This window comes from Amia ocellicauda, chromosome 21 (assembly GCF_036373705.1).
Source record: "Amia ocellicauda isolate fAmiCal2 chromosome 21, fAmiCal2.hap1, whole genome shotgun sequence".
NCBI lineage: Eukaryota > Metazoa > Chordata > Actinopteri > Amiiformes > Amiidae > Amia > Amia ocellicauda.
In genome coordinates this window covers 4,764,444-4,784,480 of record NC_089870.1, presented here as the reverse complement: position 1 = coordinate 4,784,480, position 20,037 = coordinate 4,764,444, and the positions used below count along the sequence as shown (strand labels likewise).

The 20,037-nt window shown below is 40.0% G+C and overlaps 1 protein-coding gene across 5 annotated transcripts in view; it reads right to left on the bottom strand.

Annotated features, from left to right (window-relative positions):
- Positions 1–4,390: 4,390 nt before the first annotated feature.
- Positions 4,391–20,037, bottom strand: part of cep170ba (centrosomal protein 170Ba) — a 53,542-nt gene continuing 37,895 nt past the window's right edge. The window contains exons 11-20 of one of the 5 annotated variants that reach the window (XM_066694274.1): positions 19,095–19,230; positions 17,085–18,827; positions 15,524–15,764; positions 15,146–15,305; positions 14,373–14,411; positions 12,436–12,573; positions 12,085–12,173; positions 9,443–9,536; positions 9,211–9,262; positions 4,391–8,587 (exon numbers count right to left, since the gene is read on the bottom strand). In XM_066694274.1, the coding sequence (XP_066550371.1) occupies positions 8,373–8,587; positions 9,211–9,262; positions 9,443–9,536; positions 12,085–12,173; positions 12,436–12,573; positions 14,373–14,411; positions 15,146–15,305; positions 15,524–15,764; positions 17,085–18,827; positions 19,095–19,230 (2,907 nt within the window). In that variant the 3' untranslated portion in view covers positions 4,391–8,372. The remainder of the gene's footprint in view (positions 8,588–9,210; positions 9,263–9,442; positions 9,537–12,084; positions 12,174–12,435; positions 12,574–14,372; positions 14,412–15,145; positions 15,306–15,523; positions 15,765–17,084; positions 18,828–19,094; positions 19,231–20,037) is intronic. The other 4 variants (XM_066694278.1, XM_066694275.1, XM_066694279.1 and 1 more) reach the window with 4 other exon arrangements.

The window sequence follows — 20,037 nt, the reverse complement described above, 5'->3', positions numbered from 1 at the left end:
AGTAGTGGCCATAACCTGAGACGGGGAATTTAATCTAGCAACTGAAAATGTATAGTTTGGGTTGTAATCTTCTCTAGACTTTTCTTACCAGAACTTATGACTGTGTAAAACTGCATGGCTGATCAGCGCACATTATATTAAAGGTGATAGTGTTGTGTGTCAACTGAAAGCCTTTATTGCCCAAACTAACAGAAAACAATTAGAAAAAATAAATACATTCACATTGGAAAGTATCTACTATCCTATATTCAAATGAAAGGCTCAGTGAGTCAACTACAATTCAGCCAAAACTGAACTATCATAAAGAGATATTTGTAGAGAATCCTGCAAATGTTGTGATGGGAATAGCAAGCAAGCAAAATATACCCCTGAGAAAGAGACATTTTAAGACTTCATACACAGGGCCATAGCCAGGTTAAAACTGTTACCGACATCAACATCAAGCCGTGTGGGCAGGTCCAGGAACAACCCCCCCCTCCCCCCCCCCAAATAATTATAAATAAATGTAGAATTTATGAGTTGCATATCATGTGAGCAGGGACAATCAATGTTATTCTCTTAAAAATATTTTTGTAGGCATACATCACCATCCATTGCATGAGGATATAACACACAGATACATCTAATAGATTTTGAATTATTTCAAGGTGATTAAGTACATTATTTTCTACAACAGAAAAGGGAGCACTATATTTCTAAGGTGCAGTGTCACAGCATGGGGGGCTGCCACGATGCCGGGCTCTTGAAATAAGCGGGGCCTCAGGAAATAGACACATGTACAGGGAGATACATGGTGAAATACGTGCAGGTTTATTACTTACAGTGCCACACAAAAGAAACCTCTAACTCATTCTTAAGCCTAACTACAGTGAAAACAGGTCCCTCTCTAAACATGTAGCTAATCAAACATACAGACAATCAATACAATGGCAACTTATGTGAAGTAACTAAATAGCAGAGTATTAGCTAACATTAGCTCTCCTGCATTAGGATTGCACTAAATACGAGCAGTTGTGTCAAAGTACATAAATAAATACAAACATCAAGACAAAAGTATTTCTAGGACAGACGTGAACATTTCAGAAAGGTTCTGAATTATTGCCCAAGCTCAAATGTGGAACAAAAAACTATTCTACAGGATACACTATTCTGCAATTCCTTTTGTTCCGTTGTGTCGATGAAATGGTTTGCAATTGTTTTTTCTTAAGAATAAGTTGTGCTTGTAGCATTACACAGTGAGAAATGAAGTCTCTGTTCTGGGTCTGTTGAGTACCCACCGGTTTGGCAAAGGAACTCACCTCCTCGGCAGTCCTGACATCTCAGAGCACCCACACTGCAGCTGACATGAAAACGAATAATTCATTAATAAAAATGTATTAAAATAAGAGAAAACAATTAATCTTTCTTCGTTTGGGAGCTGAACTGGCTTAAGTCCTAACCATCAATCATTTGCAACTACTCCTGACAGCACTGAATGCAACTCAGAGCATGGAAACTTCTAGAGTACCAGTGCTTGACAGATACTGAGAAAGAAACAAAAAATCTGCAGCAGCTTGTTCCATTTGTCAAGAAAACACAGAATACACACTGATAATGTAAGTCATCCAAAATCAGATGGTTATAAAAACAATGGAGATTTATTGAATATAAAGTCAAAATAACTTTTTGATATGGATGTCCTTGGAATAGATGCCACCAATCAAAGCACCACTTGTTCTATTTCTCAAATATTATTTTGTATACTAATGATTTTCCCATAATTTGAATTCAAATGTAATGAACTGCAGGTCAATGACTGTATTCTAGCAGCTGTGAGAAGGTTAAACAGCTCCCTCTGGTGAGGAAACAGCAGATTTCAACTGATGCTGCAGCTGAGCAAGTCTCAGTTTCAACTGTGAAGAGAAGACTTCGAGCTGCAGGTGGAGTGGCAGTAAGAAAGCCATTGCTAAGATGGCAAAATAAGAAAAAGAGGCTTGCCTGGGCCATGAAGCACCGCCAGTGGACTACTGAAGACTGGAAGAAGGTCTTATGGACCGACAAATCAAATTTTGAAATCTTTGGTTCATCACGCAGGGTTTCTGTATGCTGTCAAGTAGGCGAAAGGATGGCTCCTCAATGTGTGACACCAACTGTTAAACATGGAGGAGGAAGCGTGATGGTCTGTGGCTCTTTTGCTGGATCCAGTGACCAGTCGGTGACTTGCACAGAGTGAATGGAATGAACCAAAACGGCTACCACAGCATTATGCAGCGCCATGCAATACCCTCTGGTATACACCTAGTTGTTCAGGGGTTCATCCTACAGCAAGATAATGACCCAAAACATGGGATGAATTGGACAGAAGGGTGAAAGAAAAAGCAACCTACAAGTGCAACAAATTCATGGGAACTTCTGCAACAGTGTAGGGAAAAACTTTCTGAACAATATTTAATTCCCATTGTAGAAAGAATACATTGAGACATTAAACTGCATACATTTCAATAAAAACTGGAACAATTTAGGTGTTCTAAAAATGTTGACCTGTAGTGTATATGTATGTGTGTGTATCATATGTATGTATACTCTGGACTGAATTAATTTAATGCAGCTGAAGGACCAACACCAAACATTGTAATCTCATCTTAATACTTTTAAATGGGTAATCACCTGTCTACCATACAAACATCTGGGTCATTTAGATCTCCTTTGTGAGATCTGCCGGTGTCTGTAGCCTTTTCAGAGGTCTGACTGGAACCAATGCCATTGTGTGTCCTTCTCACCAAGGTGTGCTAAAATACTGAGCAGTTCAAGTGTTATAGAGTAAAACAGATTGCACTCTTTGTATTTACTTATAAAACATGTGGTTATGTTCCTTATTGTCTGTCGCACTTGCAATTGTTGCACTTATGTTCCCAATTCTTTCAATGAAAAATAAAAATGGTTTAACTCAGTTGTTTTCAAACCGGTCCTGGAGTACCCTTTGCCCTGCTGGTTTTTGAGTTCTTAATTGCTTAATTTAATCTTTAATTGACCTAACAAAGCAATATACCATTCAATTAAGTAATTAAGACCAAGGTTGGAACAAAAACCAGCAGGGCAGGGGGTACTCCAGGACCAGTTTGAAAACCGCTTGTTTAACTGAATGGGTTCCTTTGACTTTCTGTGCCTTCCATGGTGACCGCAGGTAACGGGGAATCAGGGTTCAATTCCGGAGAGAGAACCTGAGAATTGGCTACCACATCCAAGGAAGGCGGCAGGCCTGCAAATTACCCACTCCTGACTCGGTGAAGTAGTGGTGAAAAATGACAATACGGGACTCTTTCGAGGCCCTGTATTTGGAATGTGTGCACTTTAAATCCTTTAATGAGGATCCATTGGAGGGCAAGTCTGGCGTCAGTAGCCCCAGGTTTTGGTGTTTTATTGTCATGACAGAAAGAGACAGGGACTGAGCGCATTCTGTGAATCAGTTTGCACCTGAATGCAAATTGCACAGATTATACTTTAATAGTTAGCTCTGGACCTCCTCTTTCAGGAATGATGGCTCCTATCTTGCTGGGTTGTGTAGTTTTTAAGGCGTACACTGCACAAAGTGTCATGTTGAGAGGGCTACCATGTGGGCATGAAATATGCTTCTTCCCAGATTTGTCTGAAATGATCTTAACATGCTTTAAATTGCACAGATTATACTTGCTATCTTGCTGGGGTGTGTAGTTTGGAAGTTGAAAGCCACACAAAGTATTATTGCAATTCACTCTGGGTTGCAATATGGAAGCCCCAGATTTTCCTGCAATTAGTTCAAAATGGGTCAAAATGCTCATGAAATGTTTCAATGTGTAGGTCTGAAGGTCCTTGTTTCAAAAATGGTATGCTATAACCTGTTTCAGTGTGGTTTTCCAGGAATGAGCAGTAGCAGGCTTGCGCCCTTCTTGCCCATTGAAGGTGTTGACATCATTCTAGGTAATAATTTAGCTGGGGGACGTGTATGGTCTGATGCATCTTTGCCTTAGTGGTGCCCCTGTGCTGAGCCTATACCCAAATCTGTTGAGAAACTGGACCTCACAGTGTAAAACTTTGCTGAACGATTATCCTTTGTCTGTGTCTTGTAGTGGTTTGTTGAGGGAGCAGAGTGCTGATCCCTTGTTAAAATAACTGTTTGATCGTGATCTTCCAGTGGAGGATGTGAACAGCGTTGTGCAGGGTTATGTTATGCAAGATTATGTGCTGGTGAGGATATGGGTGTTTTGCAGTGACTGTTTAATTGGTGACGCTATTGTTCAAATAGTAGATCCAGTTGTTTATAGAGAGTTGGAGAGTAAAAAAATTAATTAAAAACAAGCAAACAAACAGATCAACAAACTTCACTACATAATTTATTAAAGTAATGTCATAAATACCAGAGAGACAACTGAAGTCAATGATTGAGAGCATTTTATTAAAAATCAAAAAAATCAGTCACGATAAAATCAAAAGGTTTACTAAAATGATGCATCAAATGATATGTATAACCTCTTTGAACAGATGAACACCTCAAATTATATCAATAATAATAACATCCAAAACAACAACACAAATTCTGGAAGAACTTAAAATGACAAAAAATGTACAGCTTCTGTGGAGGAAAACAAAATCAAAGGAGTGACAAAACTGATACACTGCAGTCAAGACCAGACCGCCGACCCACACTGGCCGGGTAATTTGAATTCAAGTGATGCAATAATGAGTCCTTTGCCCCCCCCCCCCTCTTCTTCTGTATACAGCATTAATTTGTGTCACATGCAGAGAAGAAACCAAAACAAAGTATGACCTAGAGATGACATCACATATTAACAGCAGCAGCAGCAGCAATATCACAGCAATCAGTTGTTAAGACAGCCACAAGAGAGCACAGTCTCAGTCTATAGGTCACCATGTAATGATGTAACCGTATACATTCCTGGAGACTTGCACCGTAAATAAATAAATAAATAATCATATTTAAAGAAAAATAACTAACAAACTCCAGTGTGCACCCTGGCCAAACTGTTGAAAATATACAACTAACACAGGTTCTGAGTTACAGGTTACATTGTGAAAACTTTGCAAAGTACACGTTTCCTAAACAGCCCACCTATTACTAACAGTGTAGCGGTTAAAGTCCTGATGAAAGCCCCCTTAGCATTCAAGGATTCTCAGCTGCTCTCACAGCAAGTCTACCCATACGGTCTCTCGTCAGATGAAAGTGCACATTTGGTGAACGATCGAAAAGACTTCGGTATTTCCTAAAGAAACTAAATCAGCGTTTCCACAAAATAGTCTTTAGCTTAGATTTTTCTTCTCCTCTCTACAGCATTCATCATATACAATCTCCCCCCCCCCAGCCCCCTCGCCTCCTTCCTTGCAGTCCAAAAGAACATCGAACACCTAGTCAACTGTGTACACAACACCTAATGGACACAGTGGCTTTCTACTGTAGTGCAGACAAATGGGGAGGGGTTAAATATAGAGAAGATCTTTTTCTATATACATACATTAATCACAGTACAAGGATAAACAAGAAAAACGTCCATTGATACAGCCAGTCAGGTTTCATCGTCAATTCAACCCACACTTGTACTCTGCCAACACTTTCAGATTCAAACTGGAATTTGCACCGTGAAACTTGAAATGGCTTAAAACTCAGTGGAAGCTGTCATTCCTTTTCTGTGTAGAAAGAAGTGGGGGTGGGGGCATTTACCAAGACAACAAGCTCTCTTCTCATAGCACGAGTCAAATGAATTGGCAACTTAATACTTTCAGATATTACACTCCTGCAACAATACATACATCACACAAGCCGGAGTTATTTCTAGGAGCACAGGGTGGCTATGATAAAAATAATCCCACATAGAAAAGCAATGGTTTCCAGCTACCAGGAATACTGCTCAGATTAAGGCGAATGCACAATGGAGAGCATCGCACTCTTTGGCTTAGTGCTACTGGTGGGTGATGTTTCCAATAAAGGACAAGTGCTGGACTGAGCGCAGTCAGAGGAGATGAGTCTCTGGACCATCATTATGCGGAGAGGAAACATTCAAACACATTGGTGTATGAGAACAGCGCACACTTATAAAATTAATTGATAATCTAACTGAATGCCATGACACTGAATCAAATCAATACGATTGGTGTACTTTGATACATTTAAAAGGTAAACACAAGCAATGACGAAAAAATACTACCCTGTTTTAAAGCTTTTAGGAACACTTTTTTGCTGTTGGACTCCTGAACACATGCCTTACACAATACCAATCCCTTCTTGCTTCTGTGGAAAGATACACAAGGAGAATAATTGCTGAACTTTCTAGGATACGTCCTTGAACGCTTTTTAATTTTAAGTGGCATGAAGTGAAGGGTTTCCTTTCGTGAATCTGAAAATGTTTTGATGGTGGAACCAGAGATTTGAACAGAACAGACTTTGAGAATAAATGCTAATTTGATGGCCAACTCACAGCTCCACAGATGAATGCTTTAATTAACAGACATGTTCAATATACAATTCTCATATACTTGTTCCAGCTACTAATAACACAGCTTGTAAGGTTCTCCCTCTGCCTAAAGAATTATACTGAAACTACTTTTATTATTTTTTGTCGAGCAGCAAAGCACACAAGGTTGGTACTTCACTGCAGTAGTATCTCAAGTACAGTTAAAGTTTAGACGTAGTGCCCTGTGTTTTGCACAATTTACCATTGCAATTAATGGCCAGATTGCGCAAAACACAGGGCCCTCGTTATACAGACGGTTGAGTGGTTTGAACAGTTCATGAGACTTTTGCCAACAGCAAACAGAGCAGAACCACTAAATATATCTCCCCCTATTCTCACGTCAATGGGTGTTACAGAAATTGAGAATCATCTTTTTTTCTTTGTTGGATTCATTGGTGACAAAAGGAAACTGCATATTGGTTCATAAACCACACTGACTGAGTCTGAACAGGAACTTGGTTTGGGCTTTAAATTCACCCTTTTTAAACAGACTATTTTTAATAAACAAGTAATTTCAATTGTTTGCTTACAAGGCTGTAGAGGTACTGAGAGACAAGGCAGTTAACTATATAATAAAGCCTTCAGTCAGTTTCTTTTTTGGCAGCTTCTTGAAAACAACTAGGCCTTAATTTCTGAGAATTGTAGGCATACAGTGTTCCCAATAAAAGTAACAATGCAATGTCTTACAATCTTTCAAACAGTTTACAAATCTTGTCCATAAATCCAGTTTGCAGTAGTTGCAGTATATGCTCTCTGCTTCATCAGAGAAAATAATCCACAATGTAGCTAGAACTTCATCAGAAATTAACGATTTCAACCTTACAGCTATTCTTGGTGTTCAGCCTCTTAAGTACATGACAAAATACCTTAAGTTCACAATTTTTGAAGCTAGAGGGAATTTGTGAAGTGTGAAGTGAAGTGTAAGATTTCTCGATGCCCACTTTACCCCAGAAAGAGCGAAGAGTTATACTGAAGTCTAACCTAATTCATAAAGAGAATACTTGTGATATGTCAAATTGTAAAGGATTCAAGAGGAAAGGAAATCCTGATATTTCTTTGTGGATTTCCTGAGCTGCCACCAGCATTGCATTATCCCCACCTATCTGAAAACATAAAAGACATGAAGCATAAACTGAACCGCTCCGTATCTTTTCCCATTGTGAGATCAAGACTGTATTAGCAGCTTCTCACCCCCACTCCGCATCAGAGCGTCAGATTGATAAGCACCTCTAACACAAACTTAAAAAAATAAGTGAGATAATGATCAAAATGAAAATAACACTTAGGGAGCACGCTCTAATTTCTTGAACCCATTATTAATTTATAGTGAAAACATCTGGAAATTAGTCAAAACATTAGATATGGCAACTGTCCTTCTAGGCCGACCACTGTGGATATTGGTATCGATACATTTTTTGATAGTGCCTGGGAGTTATTAAACCACTTGGGAGAACTATAGTCGCAGCATTGCGATAGTTGAGGCTCTGATATGGTGATGGCAAAAGAGTGCTTGTTCTGTGTTGCGTTTATATAGAAAAACAAAACGACAACAACAGAAACCAAAAGATGCACACAATGACCTGCTGCCTGACAGGACCTGTTGACCCTGAACCCACCAGCTCTTCCTTGGCAACCTGGCCTCAATGCTGCATAAATAGATGCTGCTCCACAGTGATAGATTAAAAAACCAGGCATACGTACATTGTATGTTTTACAATCCACTCATAAAAGCAAGCTATTGTGTGTGTGTGTGTGTGTGTGTGTGTGTGTTGGGGGGAAGGTTGTAAATTTTCTTGTTTTGTGCAATGTGTCAGCAGCTTCTAAAGCAACACGCTTGGTCACATTTCCATCCACAGCCATTCATTCACAACACAGACATCTCGCGTACGATTAGACCACACAGCTCTCCTCCTCAGTGCCCGCTTTCTTTGCCCGTTCGTTGGCGTTGCTGCCCCCTCCCTGCTGGCCGGTGCTGTGAAGCGGGGCTGGGAGTCTCAATTCCTTGGCTGCAGTTCTGCCTTTCGCAGCTGCCACAGGGGCTGTGCCGGGGATGGGTCTGCCCCCTAGCTCTGGGTTAGCGCTGGGATCAATGATAGTATTGATGACTAAAAGGAAGCAGAAAAAAAGAATCCGTCTCACTTTCGAAATAAATTCTGGGATCCTTAGGCTACTGCCTACAAACAAGCAAGATGGGTCAAACAGTCTCTTCTCGTTCGTAACCTTTCCTATGTTTTTTCTCAAATGCTACAGCAAATTAGTTTGTCAGGTGGAAACACTTGAAAATGAAACCTATTTAAAAAATATTTTATAACCTGCCTAGCTGAAGGGTTGCCTTGCAACTCGGTTCTGCAGACAAGCAATGGACACTTGTTTGCTAAGAGAAACACTGACACTGCTGTTTTTTACAGTCTGAACAGCAAATGGGCATTACAGACCTTAAATAATATATTCTGTCTTCCAAAAATGCTTTGCATTTTTATTTTTTTCTTCAACATTCTTTGGCAGGAAAGGTTAATTAAAAAAAAAACTTTAGATCTAAAGCTATAACCCATGTTTTGCATCACCCTAATGTTGAAGATAATGTTACCATTGTGCAAAGCATGCATTTCACACAAGAGTCAATTAGTGAAACATGTTATCAAATTCCCGTGATAGAAAGATCAGGAAATTCAAAAAACAGCCAACAATAATAAAGCATTATAGGGTCAAATATATTAACTGCACTGACCTTCCAATTGTTTCTGAACTCGTCTTAGTTCCTTCAGAATAGAGGAGATTTCCTAAAACATGATAGAGGAGTGGTTACACAGGAGAACACTTGGCTAACATTTTTTTTGTTACAAAACAACTTATGTTAACTTATGACCAGATTTCCAATGGGTTCATTTTTTGTGTATTTTTTTGGTGGAAATTGTAATTTATTCAAAATTTCAAGCTACATTCAGCAAAAGGATGGAAACCTTGTTAGATGTTTTGAGGATCGGGACTTCATTTTCAGAGTTGATTTTCGCTTCAATTTCCTCCCAGCTTCCAGCCTTGTTATGGAACAGAATCCTGAGGAGGAAGAAAACAAAAAGCAGATCCTGATTTGACAGTTCGTACATAATATAAAAGTAAGAAAGAAGTTCCAACAGAAGCCTGGGCAGCAACAATTATCGTATTGAAAAAATTAAACCACATATTATAGTCAATTGAGTGTTAAAGCACTTTATATTTTCCTTAAACAATTATAGAGGAAATTGAAAAAGTACTTAAAAACTTTAAAAACACATGGTACTTATTGAATAAGCCCGATTTATGCCTCTGTGGAGATACGCGTCTCTGTGTAGCGACGATGAGCAGAGGTTTCTGGGTAAGCGTAGCTCGAAGAGGAGCTGACGTGCACTCCCCTGAAATCTCAACAGCGCATCACGCGTCTCTGCGGTCCTGTGCATCAAGCAAGTGCTGACTTGTTGAGCAGGAAGTTTCTAAGAGCCTTGGCCAATCGCTCAGTGCTGGGGCGACTGGTGTACGGTGTCTGGATGTAGGTGCTGCAGCAGGTCAGAGAAACGATGTGGTGATGTGATGAAAGTGTTTAAAATGCATCTCCTCATCCACAAAACTCTCTCAAATCTATGGGGCACCATTTGTGTTATTCATAATTTCGTGCACATAATGAGTATTCTGCCCCTCGAAATGCACATTTCATGCATGTAATTCACATTTTGTCCCACGAACTGCCCACTTATTTCATGCTTAGCAATTTTGTGGAAGGAAAATAAAACGTACTTTATCTTCCGAGGACGGAATGAACACCTGAGTGCATTATGACAATGAAATGATGTAAGGAAACATAAATTTTGTGCACCAGTCAACCTGTCGCCAGCCTTACACCTAATACAAAAGAATTAGCATTCATGATCAAACAGGTGAGACCTGGGTTTGCAATGTGATCAAGATTGAATTCCAAAGGAAAGTTAGAAACTTGCAGAGCAGATCAGGATAGACAGATGAGAGCTATATCATCTGGAAATCTTATACAATACATAATGATAATAATGAATATATGATGTGTAGAAAATTGTGTGTTTCACCAATCAACATGATTATAAATCTTTCACAATTACTAACTGTATTACAAAGACCAGATTGTGGGCTATATTATATTCAGTATAACCTACTGTATAAACTGCGGGTCGGCGATTGGAGAAATATTTATAGCTCATTCATTTTGAGCAGTTTAGAGCTGAAATGCCATATATGTATTTAATTCAACTATTTCGTAACTAGGGGTGTGTGTATCTTTCCCTCTCTGACGATTCGATCTAGATACACCATCACCGGTACGATACAGGAAAGATACGGTTAGAAAAATTAACAATTCAATACAATTCGATTCAGCTTTGAGTCAATTCGATGCAATTCAGTACGATTCAATTCGATACAATGCGATTCGGTTCAATTCAAAGTGGTTGTATTTAGAAATACATTTAAAATAATTAAATTCACATTATCCAACTAAGGGATAGAAATATACAAACTGACTATTTCCCAATCAATTATTATGACAGCCAATTTAACACATAGCAAAGTACAAGTCTACAAATTTATATTTTGAAGTTCTCAAAAGGAAAACAAGACTGAATACATGTAGGACTATAAGAGTTCAACCCTGAAGATTTTGTGTGGAATTGATGTTGTAATCAACATTTTGGCTTCTGAATCTGAATGAATTTTCGTTGTTTCTTCTCAGATTTGTATTAATATGTTTGCGATGCATTTTTAATAAAACCGCAGTGTATTAAACTCTCCACTAGTTTCAATTACTGTACTGTACATTTAGAAGAGCTAAGTGTGTATGTTGTAGGGATTTTTTTTTTGGGGGGGTGAATAGCAGACGCTGTCAAAAAAAAGCTGAAAATCAAAGTCAAACAAATACAAATGAATGCGAAATCACTGTGGTATTTTTGCTATAAGCGTGAGCTGTGCCTGTCCATTTTGGAATCTTTCTGCCCGAGTTCTCAGTCAGTCCGTTTACAGTGATTCCAGTGGAGACTCCGATTTGTAATTGCTGTATCGGTTTGTTGGCCAGATTGTGACAAGCGGATCAATATTTGACCGGTTCACTAATAAATATATCATCAGTCATATCGTCAGTGCAGTCATATCTCAAACAGCTGAACCAGTGTATTGATTCGCATCAGTGAATGGTTACACCCCTATTAGTAACACATAAGAATGGATATGCAGTAGAAATTCACATAGATTTACTTTTGAATGGCAAAAGATGCACAAAAAGTGTCTATGGTGGTGTTAAGTCTCTAGCCAACTATAGAAAGACAATATAGATCTGCACATACAGAATGTGTGTGTAGTTTCTATAACATGTCATCAACAGTATGTGTTGATTTACATCCAAACAACAGATACCCACACTGTCTTGTCACCCCGCCTTCTGTCACATGTTTGGATGATAGAAAGTTGGCAACCTTAGGTGCACCATAGAAAATGTTTTTTTTTTGTTTAGACTGTGATGCGGTAAATGCGACACTGGCTTTATTTGACCTTAAATGTAAATCTCTGGTTGCATGTGTGCAGAGAGCACTGTAAGGTTAATTCTCACTTCATTTTTTCCGCCAGCTGCTCTGTGTTCTCCCGGATGGCTTGAGAGAGCTGAGAAACAGGATTGAGCATCAGATTGTCCAAAATTACCTGAAAAAAAAAAAAAACTGCCTTTACTTTCCTTATCGCAACATCACATATCTCCCTGAACTTTTCCACTCCCATCATGGAAGCTCCAAAATAAAAGATCTGATCACATCTTTTGGCCACTGTAAGAGATTACTTAACATGATTAATTAATTACTCATATGGACAGTCCAATTCTAATCATGAATCAAGAACCTAATTTTCTTTCAGGATAGTACATGGTACAAACAGGGAGTTTCACACCGAGGCAAATGAGATGAATAACCTCTTCTCTGTTCCATATTCGGCGCTTGGAGTTGAGGTCTTGGTCGTTCATGTTCTGGTCAAGTTCTTTCTTCACACCAGCTGAACCAGGTGGAACTTTCTGGAAGTTCAAACTGGCCTCTGGAATGTGTTGGACCAACTGAAAGCCAAGGAGACACAATAGAGTGATGATTTTATGACACTCAATAAAACCATGTTGATATCAAAGTTTAAGAATATTTAAGGAAGTCAAAGAACACTTTTATAAGGCACTGAGCTTAGAAATGAAAATAAAACTGACAGCAACAAGAGCTCAGCAAAGCTATGTAATAGGCAGTCTACAAGATCCTTATACTCCTTTTCCACTGGCATATACGAGCCATGCCAGAACCAGGCTGATGCCGATTCGTGCCAGGGGAGGAGTCTTTATGTAGCATCAGCCTACATGATTACTAGGTCTAAATACATTACAAATACTTAACAGACTACTACTACTACTATTTATATACTGGTAAAAGAATCATAGGATTGATCTACACAATGAGTTTAAATTAATTTGTTAGCGTTTCGAGTGATAGCCTTCAACTGTAAGTTAGGTCTTTAACCTCCAACATCCAATAATTTTTTTAATTCGGTCTATTGCCTCTCACGATGTATACGTTTATTTATTCATAACAATAAATGCTGATAGCTATTTAATCACAAATTAAACCATGGTAACAAGGATAAATCCAAACATCTGCATTCTGCAACACAGCTTTTGAAAAAGCTAAGCTTAGAAAATGTATAACCTTCCCTTCACCCCCTATGTTGAGTAGATGTTTTACAAGTCATAAACTGTGAGGTAGTCTACTCTCTCGCAATGTTGGATGGACAAGTTTTTAATGGATTCTTCAAACACAATTATTCGTACAAGTAAACTAATAATACAGTTCAAATCCACCTACAAGGGAAGATCAGAATATTTAATTGGACTGAAATGTCATTGTATTGAAAGAGTACATGTTACTATTGACCACGGGCTGGGATTTGGATATATTTTAGTTTTAATGAGATTTGATCTGTATTTTATTGTACAAAGTCAAAAGCGAGAGTCCAAAAGGCTTATGTATTGCATAACGTACCTTCATGTGCTTAAACATAACCATTACTTAATGTTTGTTATCCTTTTGTTAGTAACATTAGGATTACAAACGTTGAGTAATGGTTATGTTTAAGCACATGAAGGTACGTTGGCTAACAATCTAATAAGGACGTGCATATAATCCGTGCTTATATGGTTTATTGTAGCCTACTTACAAGATAATTATTATTGTCAATAATCAATTTGACTTAACAATCAATATAAACTTCATGTTAACCCCAGTATAGTAAACCACATAAGCGCATTCGACCTTAAGCACAATACACGCTTGGCTACACAACATACTTATGATTTTTATATCACTTTAAACAAATCTTCAGTGTATCAGTCTTGATGATGTCAGTCTTGTAATTTGTGAAGTTTGATATAATGGTTACATTTTATGTACAATAATTCATGTTAAGCAATTTCTACATTAAGTGTTTTAGACTCTCCTGTTAAATGCTAATATTTTCACAATGTTATATATGGATCGATATATTTATACATAATTATTATGTAAGTAGACTTTCAGTGTATTGTTTTGTTACATTTGAGAATGTTTTAAATTGATGCCTTTGCAGCTTCACTATTACAGTTTGGTAGACGGGCCAGTTGGTTTTCACTTCCATTTAATAAAAAATAAAAAGGCCAGCTGGGCTTGGTTCTGGCACAGCTCGGATATACCAATGGAAAAGAGGCATTAGTGGCTTCATAAATTCTGGTTGAGAAAACTGTCTATTTTATTATCTTTGGAAAATGCGTACCTAAAATGTTTAGGAATGAAGATGACTGAAGGAAAGAGATGAAGCAAGAAAGTATAATGGATTATGCACCTGAGATGAGCGGACTGCACGGGAAGATGAGAATGCTTTCTGTACATAAGGAGAGAAAAGAATAAATCAACATGAACCAGGCATCCCACAAGTTAAATGTATCAAACACTATCTTTGGTGATAGCTGTGGCTGTAAGCACGAGGGCATTTCTACCCATTGCTAACACACTGTGCAAAACTGTTAAAATAAATACATGAATAAATAATTAAATTACCTCTAGCTGATCTAATGTTTCCACTGTCTTGAGTTTCTGTACATGACTAATATTGACCTCTGCTTCTCAGAGTTTCCGGCAAAAAGTGAAACTAGAAAGATCTTGCTCTCACAGAACCCACATTGCTTAAAGTACTTCATCATATCTCATGCAGCAAATGTCAAGGTATGGTAACTGAAAGGGACTGCACTCAATTATACTCAGTTAAAAATAATCTGATCACCACGGAGCCCGGAAAGAGAGGTGAGAGAAATCAAAATCTCCTGGGAATGATTTACTATCTCTTGCACATGATTTACATAAATCGTGGGACCAATTTTAGTATCTCGTTCTCAATATCTATGATTTAGTACCTTGTGCGTGCAATTGAATAATCTTGGAAAAATATGATAGATTTGTATTTTCCTTTTTATTTAATAATTAAACTAAAAGTGAGTTCAGTTGTATTTAAACTTAGAATGGAAGCAGGCGGGATGTACATTGCTTTGCATATTTAAAAAACACTGATAGATGGAGGTGTGATGGCACCACAGCAGTGAGGAAGCACCACGGCTGTACCTCCTCTCTGGCCGAGATGGTGGAGGCGGGGGTGTTGGGTACGGAGCTGAGGGAGGTGCTGGGCCCAGTTCCCGAGGAGCTCTGAGAGTCAGCGTCCCCAGCCACGTCGTGGATTTCCCTGGCCAAGATTGCCAGATCTTTGGCCAGGTCCTGACTTAGCCTGAAGAGGATGAAACACAAATTGCCTCTGTGTCCAAACACACACACACAGCCCTGCCAGCTTAAGATGACCCACCTGCACACACAGTAGGACTGCATGAAATAGTATTCAAACAAATACAGGTGATGGCAATAGGAAATCCATTAAAAATGCCATTATTCTGCAATTTGTTGTTAAAGATGTGTGCTATACATTGTCCGTATCTTGTTCCACAGTACCTTGCAATCTCGGCGCTGTGTGTAGACCAGTGCTGATAGGGGTCTGCATCGTTGTCCTCCTCCTCTTCCTCAGTTTCTCTGGAACTGTGCTTCTGTCTCCCCGAGGCGGCGGCCTGGGCCCTGGGAGTCTGAGTGGCTGTTGAAGCATGGGAGCGTTTGTGTTTAGGGGAGCTGTGGTTGGAGTCGTACTCCTCGTCTGACGTGGAAGTGTAATCTGAGCCCTTCTGTCGCCGCCTGGAGCCTTCCGAAATGAATTGGTTTTTGGGATGTGGGGGGTGGTTGTGAAGGTGAATAAAGAAGAGAAGAAAGGACATGAGAGAAAACTGCAAGACCAGAACACCAGTCTCCTGTAGGGTTAGAGTTGCAGAGAAAGGACCTTTTGCAAACCTTGAACTGAAGTGCTCATTGAGTATTAATATTCAATTTTAAGGTATTTCAATTATACAGTTTCAGTCCAGAATAATTGTCTACAATGTAACAATGAACCATTCAGAGTCTGTGAATAATTCCACCTCACATGAGCACTTCAGTCTTTGGTAAAGCAATGTAAGAATATCCCCAACTAAAACTACAGTCAAAAAAAATCAATCCATTAAATCAGAGAACCCCAACTGAATTTGAACTGATAGAAGATATATATTGTTAAAACAGTCCAAGTGACCCAGTGGCTCAATTAGTTAAAGTGTCGTGGTTTATTTTCAACTTTCTTCCAAGTGCTTCTGAGTTAAGGTGTTAGTATCCTGTCCTGCACAAAGGTATCTTCCAGCTTTTAAAAAAATAAATCACTCTATATTATATCTTTCACATATTATTTTGACTGATACATTTTGTTTACTATTTACTTTTTTAAATGCTGGGGAGACCATTCCAAAAGAATGACCTTAGAAAATGAGTGTTTCCAATAAACAAAGAAATTAGGCTGAAATGAATGAATGCCTAGGTTTCCACAGTAGCAGTTACCACTGGCCGTTCTGTAGGAAATTCTCAAGAGATGTTAATCACTAATGTGACCAAACCAATTCATTTTGAAGAGCAAAAACTATGCCTTACAAAGGAGTAGGCTTGTAAGCCATTACTTTTTCAATCTTACCTTTACAAGCTTGAACACACTGCTTGAAAACTCTAAAATACTTGATGGACAGTAGACTTTTTTTGTTTTCCAAATACAAAATGCTTATCATTAAATAATTGATTTGCCATTTTGTTTAGAGCTCCTTAGAGTCTGCGCTTTTTACACGCCAGTAGCTCTACATCACTACTGTCAGCGTTCTTCTTAAAGAGACAGATGCTTGTTAGCCAGATCAAATTGTCATTCACATAATAAAGTATACATTTTCAGTACCGTTTTCAAAACTCTAGTACTGCAGTACTTTTTCAGTACTGATATACCTTTACAAGGTTACAAGGACTCCAGGGTGGTCTGGCTGTGTACAGTTCTCCTTTCAACTGTCACTCTTAAATATGTAAACAATAAATTAGCATAAGGCAAGAACAACAAAAGACGACCAATCTCTCGCTGCAGCCTGTGTGAGGAAAGGGGTTAGCGCTTTCTCTTACTCACTGGACATACTGGAGTATTTGGCGCTGCTGGAGCGTGCCCTGCTGATTGGCTGCTTTGCGGTGGTTGCAGTAGCCCTCCTGGCCCCGGGCTTGGGGTCTGGGACGGATGCCTTGCGGACAGTGGTGCTGGCCTCAATGCTGCGGTTGGAGAACCCCGACCTGGGCGCTGAAGACTCTGTGTCGCTGGGCGCAGTGAAGGATCCTGTTCTCTTGCGAGGCATGGCCAGAATGTCGAGGCGGGAGAGCTTTTTGCTGTCCGCCTGAGATTTGGTTGGCGCGTTAACATCTGAGCCCTTGTCCGTCTCGGTACCCTCGTTATCTGAAGCCTCTCCCAGCCGGGCCCGCCGTAGCATAGAGGCCCTGGTTGGCCGCGGGGCAGACAGGCTGTTTGAACGGGTGAGAGCCTGGAAGACCATCCCCTTACTGGATTTACTGGAGTCTTCCTTCTGCAGCTGGGTGGTGAGCTTTTTGCGCGTGGTTGGCCGGGAACTGGACTCGTGGTCCGAAGAGACTGTATCAGGCCAGTAGGGCAGGCTGTGACTCTGAAGGTCTTCTGTGAAGTCCAGGGATCCCCGATTCCCTGTACTTCGTCGCAATTGGAACCGTTTGGTCAGCTCTGCCTTGCTGGAGTTGTCCGTCAAGTGGGTCCGGCGCTTCTCCGAAAGTCTCTCCCGTGCCGTGGGCTGCCTTCCCTGGTCTTGGATAGAAGGGCTGGAGGACGATTTCTCTTTCTGGAGGCTGCTGATGACCAACCGCTTCTTGGGTGCTGTGGTAGGGGCATTTTTGTTGCTTACCAAGCTTACTGTGCTGGCTGTGTCCACATCCGACTCACCGGACAAGGAGTCTTCCATGCGAGAAGACGCCTCATGCTTCTGGCCTCTCACGTGCTCCTGAGCCTGGAACTTGGCCTCTAAAGCAGCCAGGGCATTTTCCGTCTCCTTAAGGATTGCTTGCGTGTCCTGGCTACAGTCTGCTCTGAAAGCATCCCCTGCATCTAGGTCCTTCAGAGCCGGGTGGCTGGATATGTGAGGAAGCTTGTTGATTGGGACGTCATCGCTTGGCCGGTCTTTGGTGAAGCTTTCCTGTCTGACAAATGAAATTGAGAGCTCCTTTGCAGGAAGGGCCTCTTTCTCCTGGGTGTGACTTTTATGGGTGGTGGATTTGACTGGTTTTCGTGTGTCATGGCTGTTCAAGGGCTTTATCAAAACTGTTGTTGCGAAGGGCTTGGAGGAGATGTCCGGATCTCTCTCGGCATGAGATGAGACAGGACTGTGTCCAACATCGGGTTTGGAATGTCTCTCTTCTGACCCAATATAGAAGGATGTAGATCTTGTTGAAGGAGCTGTCTTATCTTCCAATCGGTGCGGAGTACCACTTTTATCACCAAATAGTTTCTCCGGTTTGGCTTTGTCAGCAGTCCTTCCTGTTCTGTGCTTTCTACTCCTCTCTACCAGAGAACCATCATCTGACCTGCTAGCATCACTCAGACTGTCAGGGTCCAAGTCGTCCTGCACACACAGCCTCTGGATGTTCTCCTGCTGCCTTGGTGCGCTGGAGACCCTCTCGGGGTTCTCATAGCCAGGGTAGGGGTCATGCCGGATGAGAATACTGGGTGTAGGACTTTCAGCCTTCTCTGCTGGTGGCACTTGAGGAAGGAGTCGTCTTGTTCTCATCGCCTGGCTGCCCTCAGAATCTGTGGTTTCCACACTTCTTGCAAGCATTGCTGTGTGAAGGATCTTTCCATCTGTGCAGTAAAAAAGCACAATGAAAACATGCATCACCTGCACCATTTTAGTTTTTTCTTTAAACTAAATTTAGTTTCACAATTCACATTACAAAGCCTTTTTTTTGGCTGTAGTTCTCAGCACTACTCAAAAATGTAGGTTGTGGTGTTTGTTTTTGTTAACTTTTTTGCTTAAAGCTAAATTCAGGAAAGAGAAAACTTTAACGCATGAAAAAAAGTTAAAATCTTAAAGGTATTCTCAATGACTAGTTTTCTCTGATCTCTCACCTCCATCTGCTAGCTCTCCTGGTTGCTGGTCATAGAGGCCCGCTATGGGTCCCCCTTCACTGTAGCTGTCTGCCAGGCTGGCCCACCGAGAGACCCACTTGGGGCCCACCAGACCCACAGGGCCCACTGGCCGCACCTGCAACAGCGACACACACCACAGTCACTAACAGGTTGGAATCACAGGGAGAGACTCATCAGCATCTTTAGTCAGTATAATTGTGTATTCATTTCACAGCCCACGTCAAATGCCTAAAGTTTTCATTACGTTTTTCTTTCCTTTCAATCTTCATTGCTTTTGGGATTATGGTTACAATTATTTATATTAACCATATCACAGTGGATGAACAGTCCAATTCTCATACACTGGGTAAACTGAAAAAAGCCAGTAATGACCTTCGCTTATGCTGTGTTAATGGTCTTATTCTTTATTGAATAATTTAATTTCAAATATTTGAATAATTTTGTAAAGCTTTTCAAAGTTACAAATCCCACAGCTGTTATAATGTAACATTTGCTGGGAGTTGTTCAAAGCCTAAATACAATTAAATATTACTACAAGAAAAAGCCCCAAATACAACACCTACATAAAATACACATTTTCTTCGAAATGACTGGTTTGCTAGGTGCTGATGTGTTTTGTGAAATGACTTATGAGGTAATAATGGGACAAATTCAGTTTTTTGAGGTTGGGATATATTTTAATCATCAGTGCTAATAATGACTTGAGAGTTTTCACTGTGACACAATTATGGATGAAGCACAGAACATCGAGAGAAACACAAAACAAAGACCAACACAACTAATAGAACACAATTGAATTTTATCTGCTGAAGAAAGTGTGGACAGCTGTCTTTTAATTAAAAAAATGTTTTTGCCTCTCATCAGCTTTATTTATCAACAGATATTCCAACCTCCAAATACTTGTCCCAGAACTACTATAAGC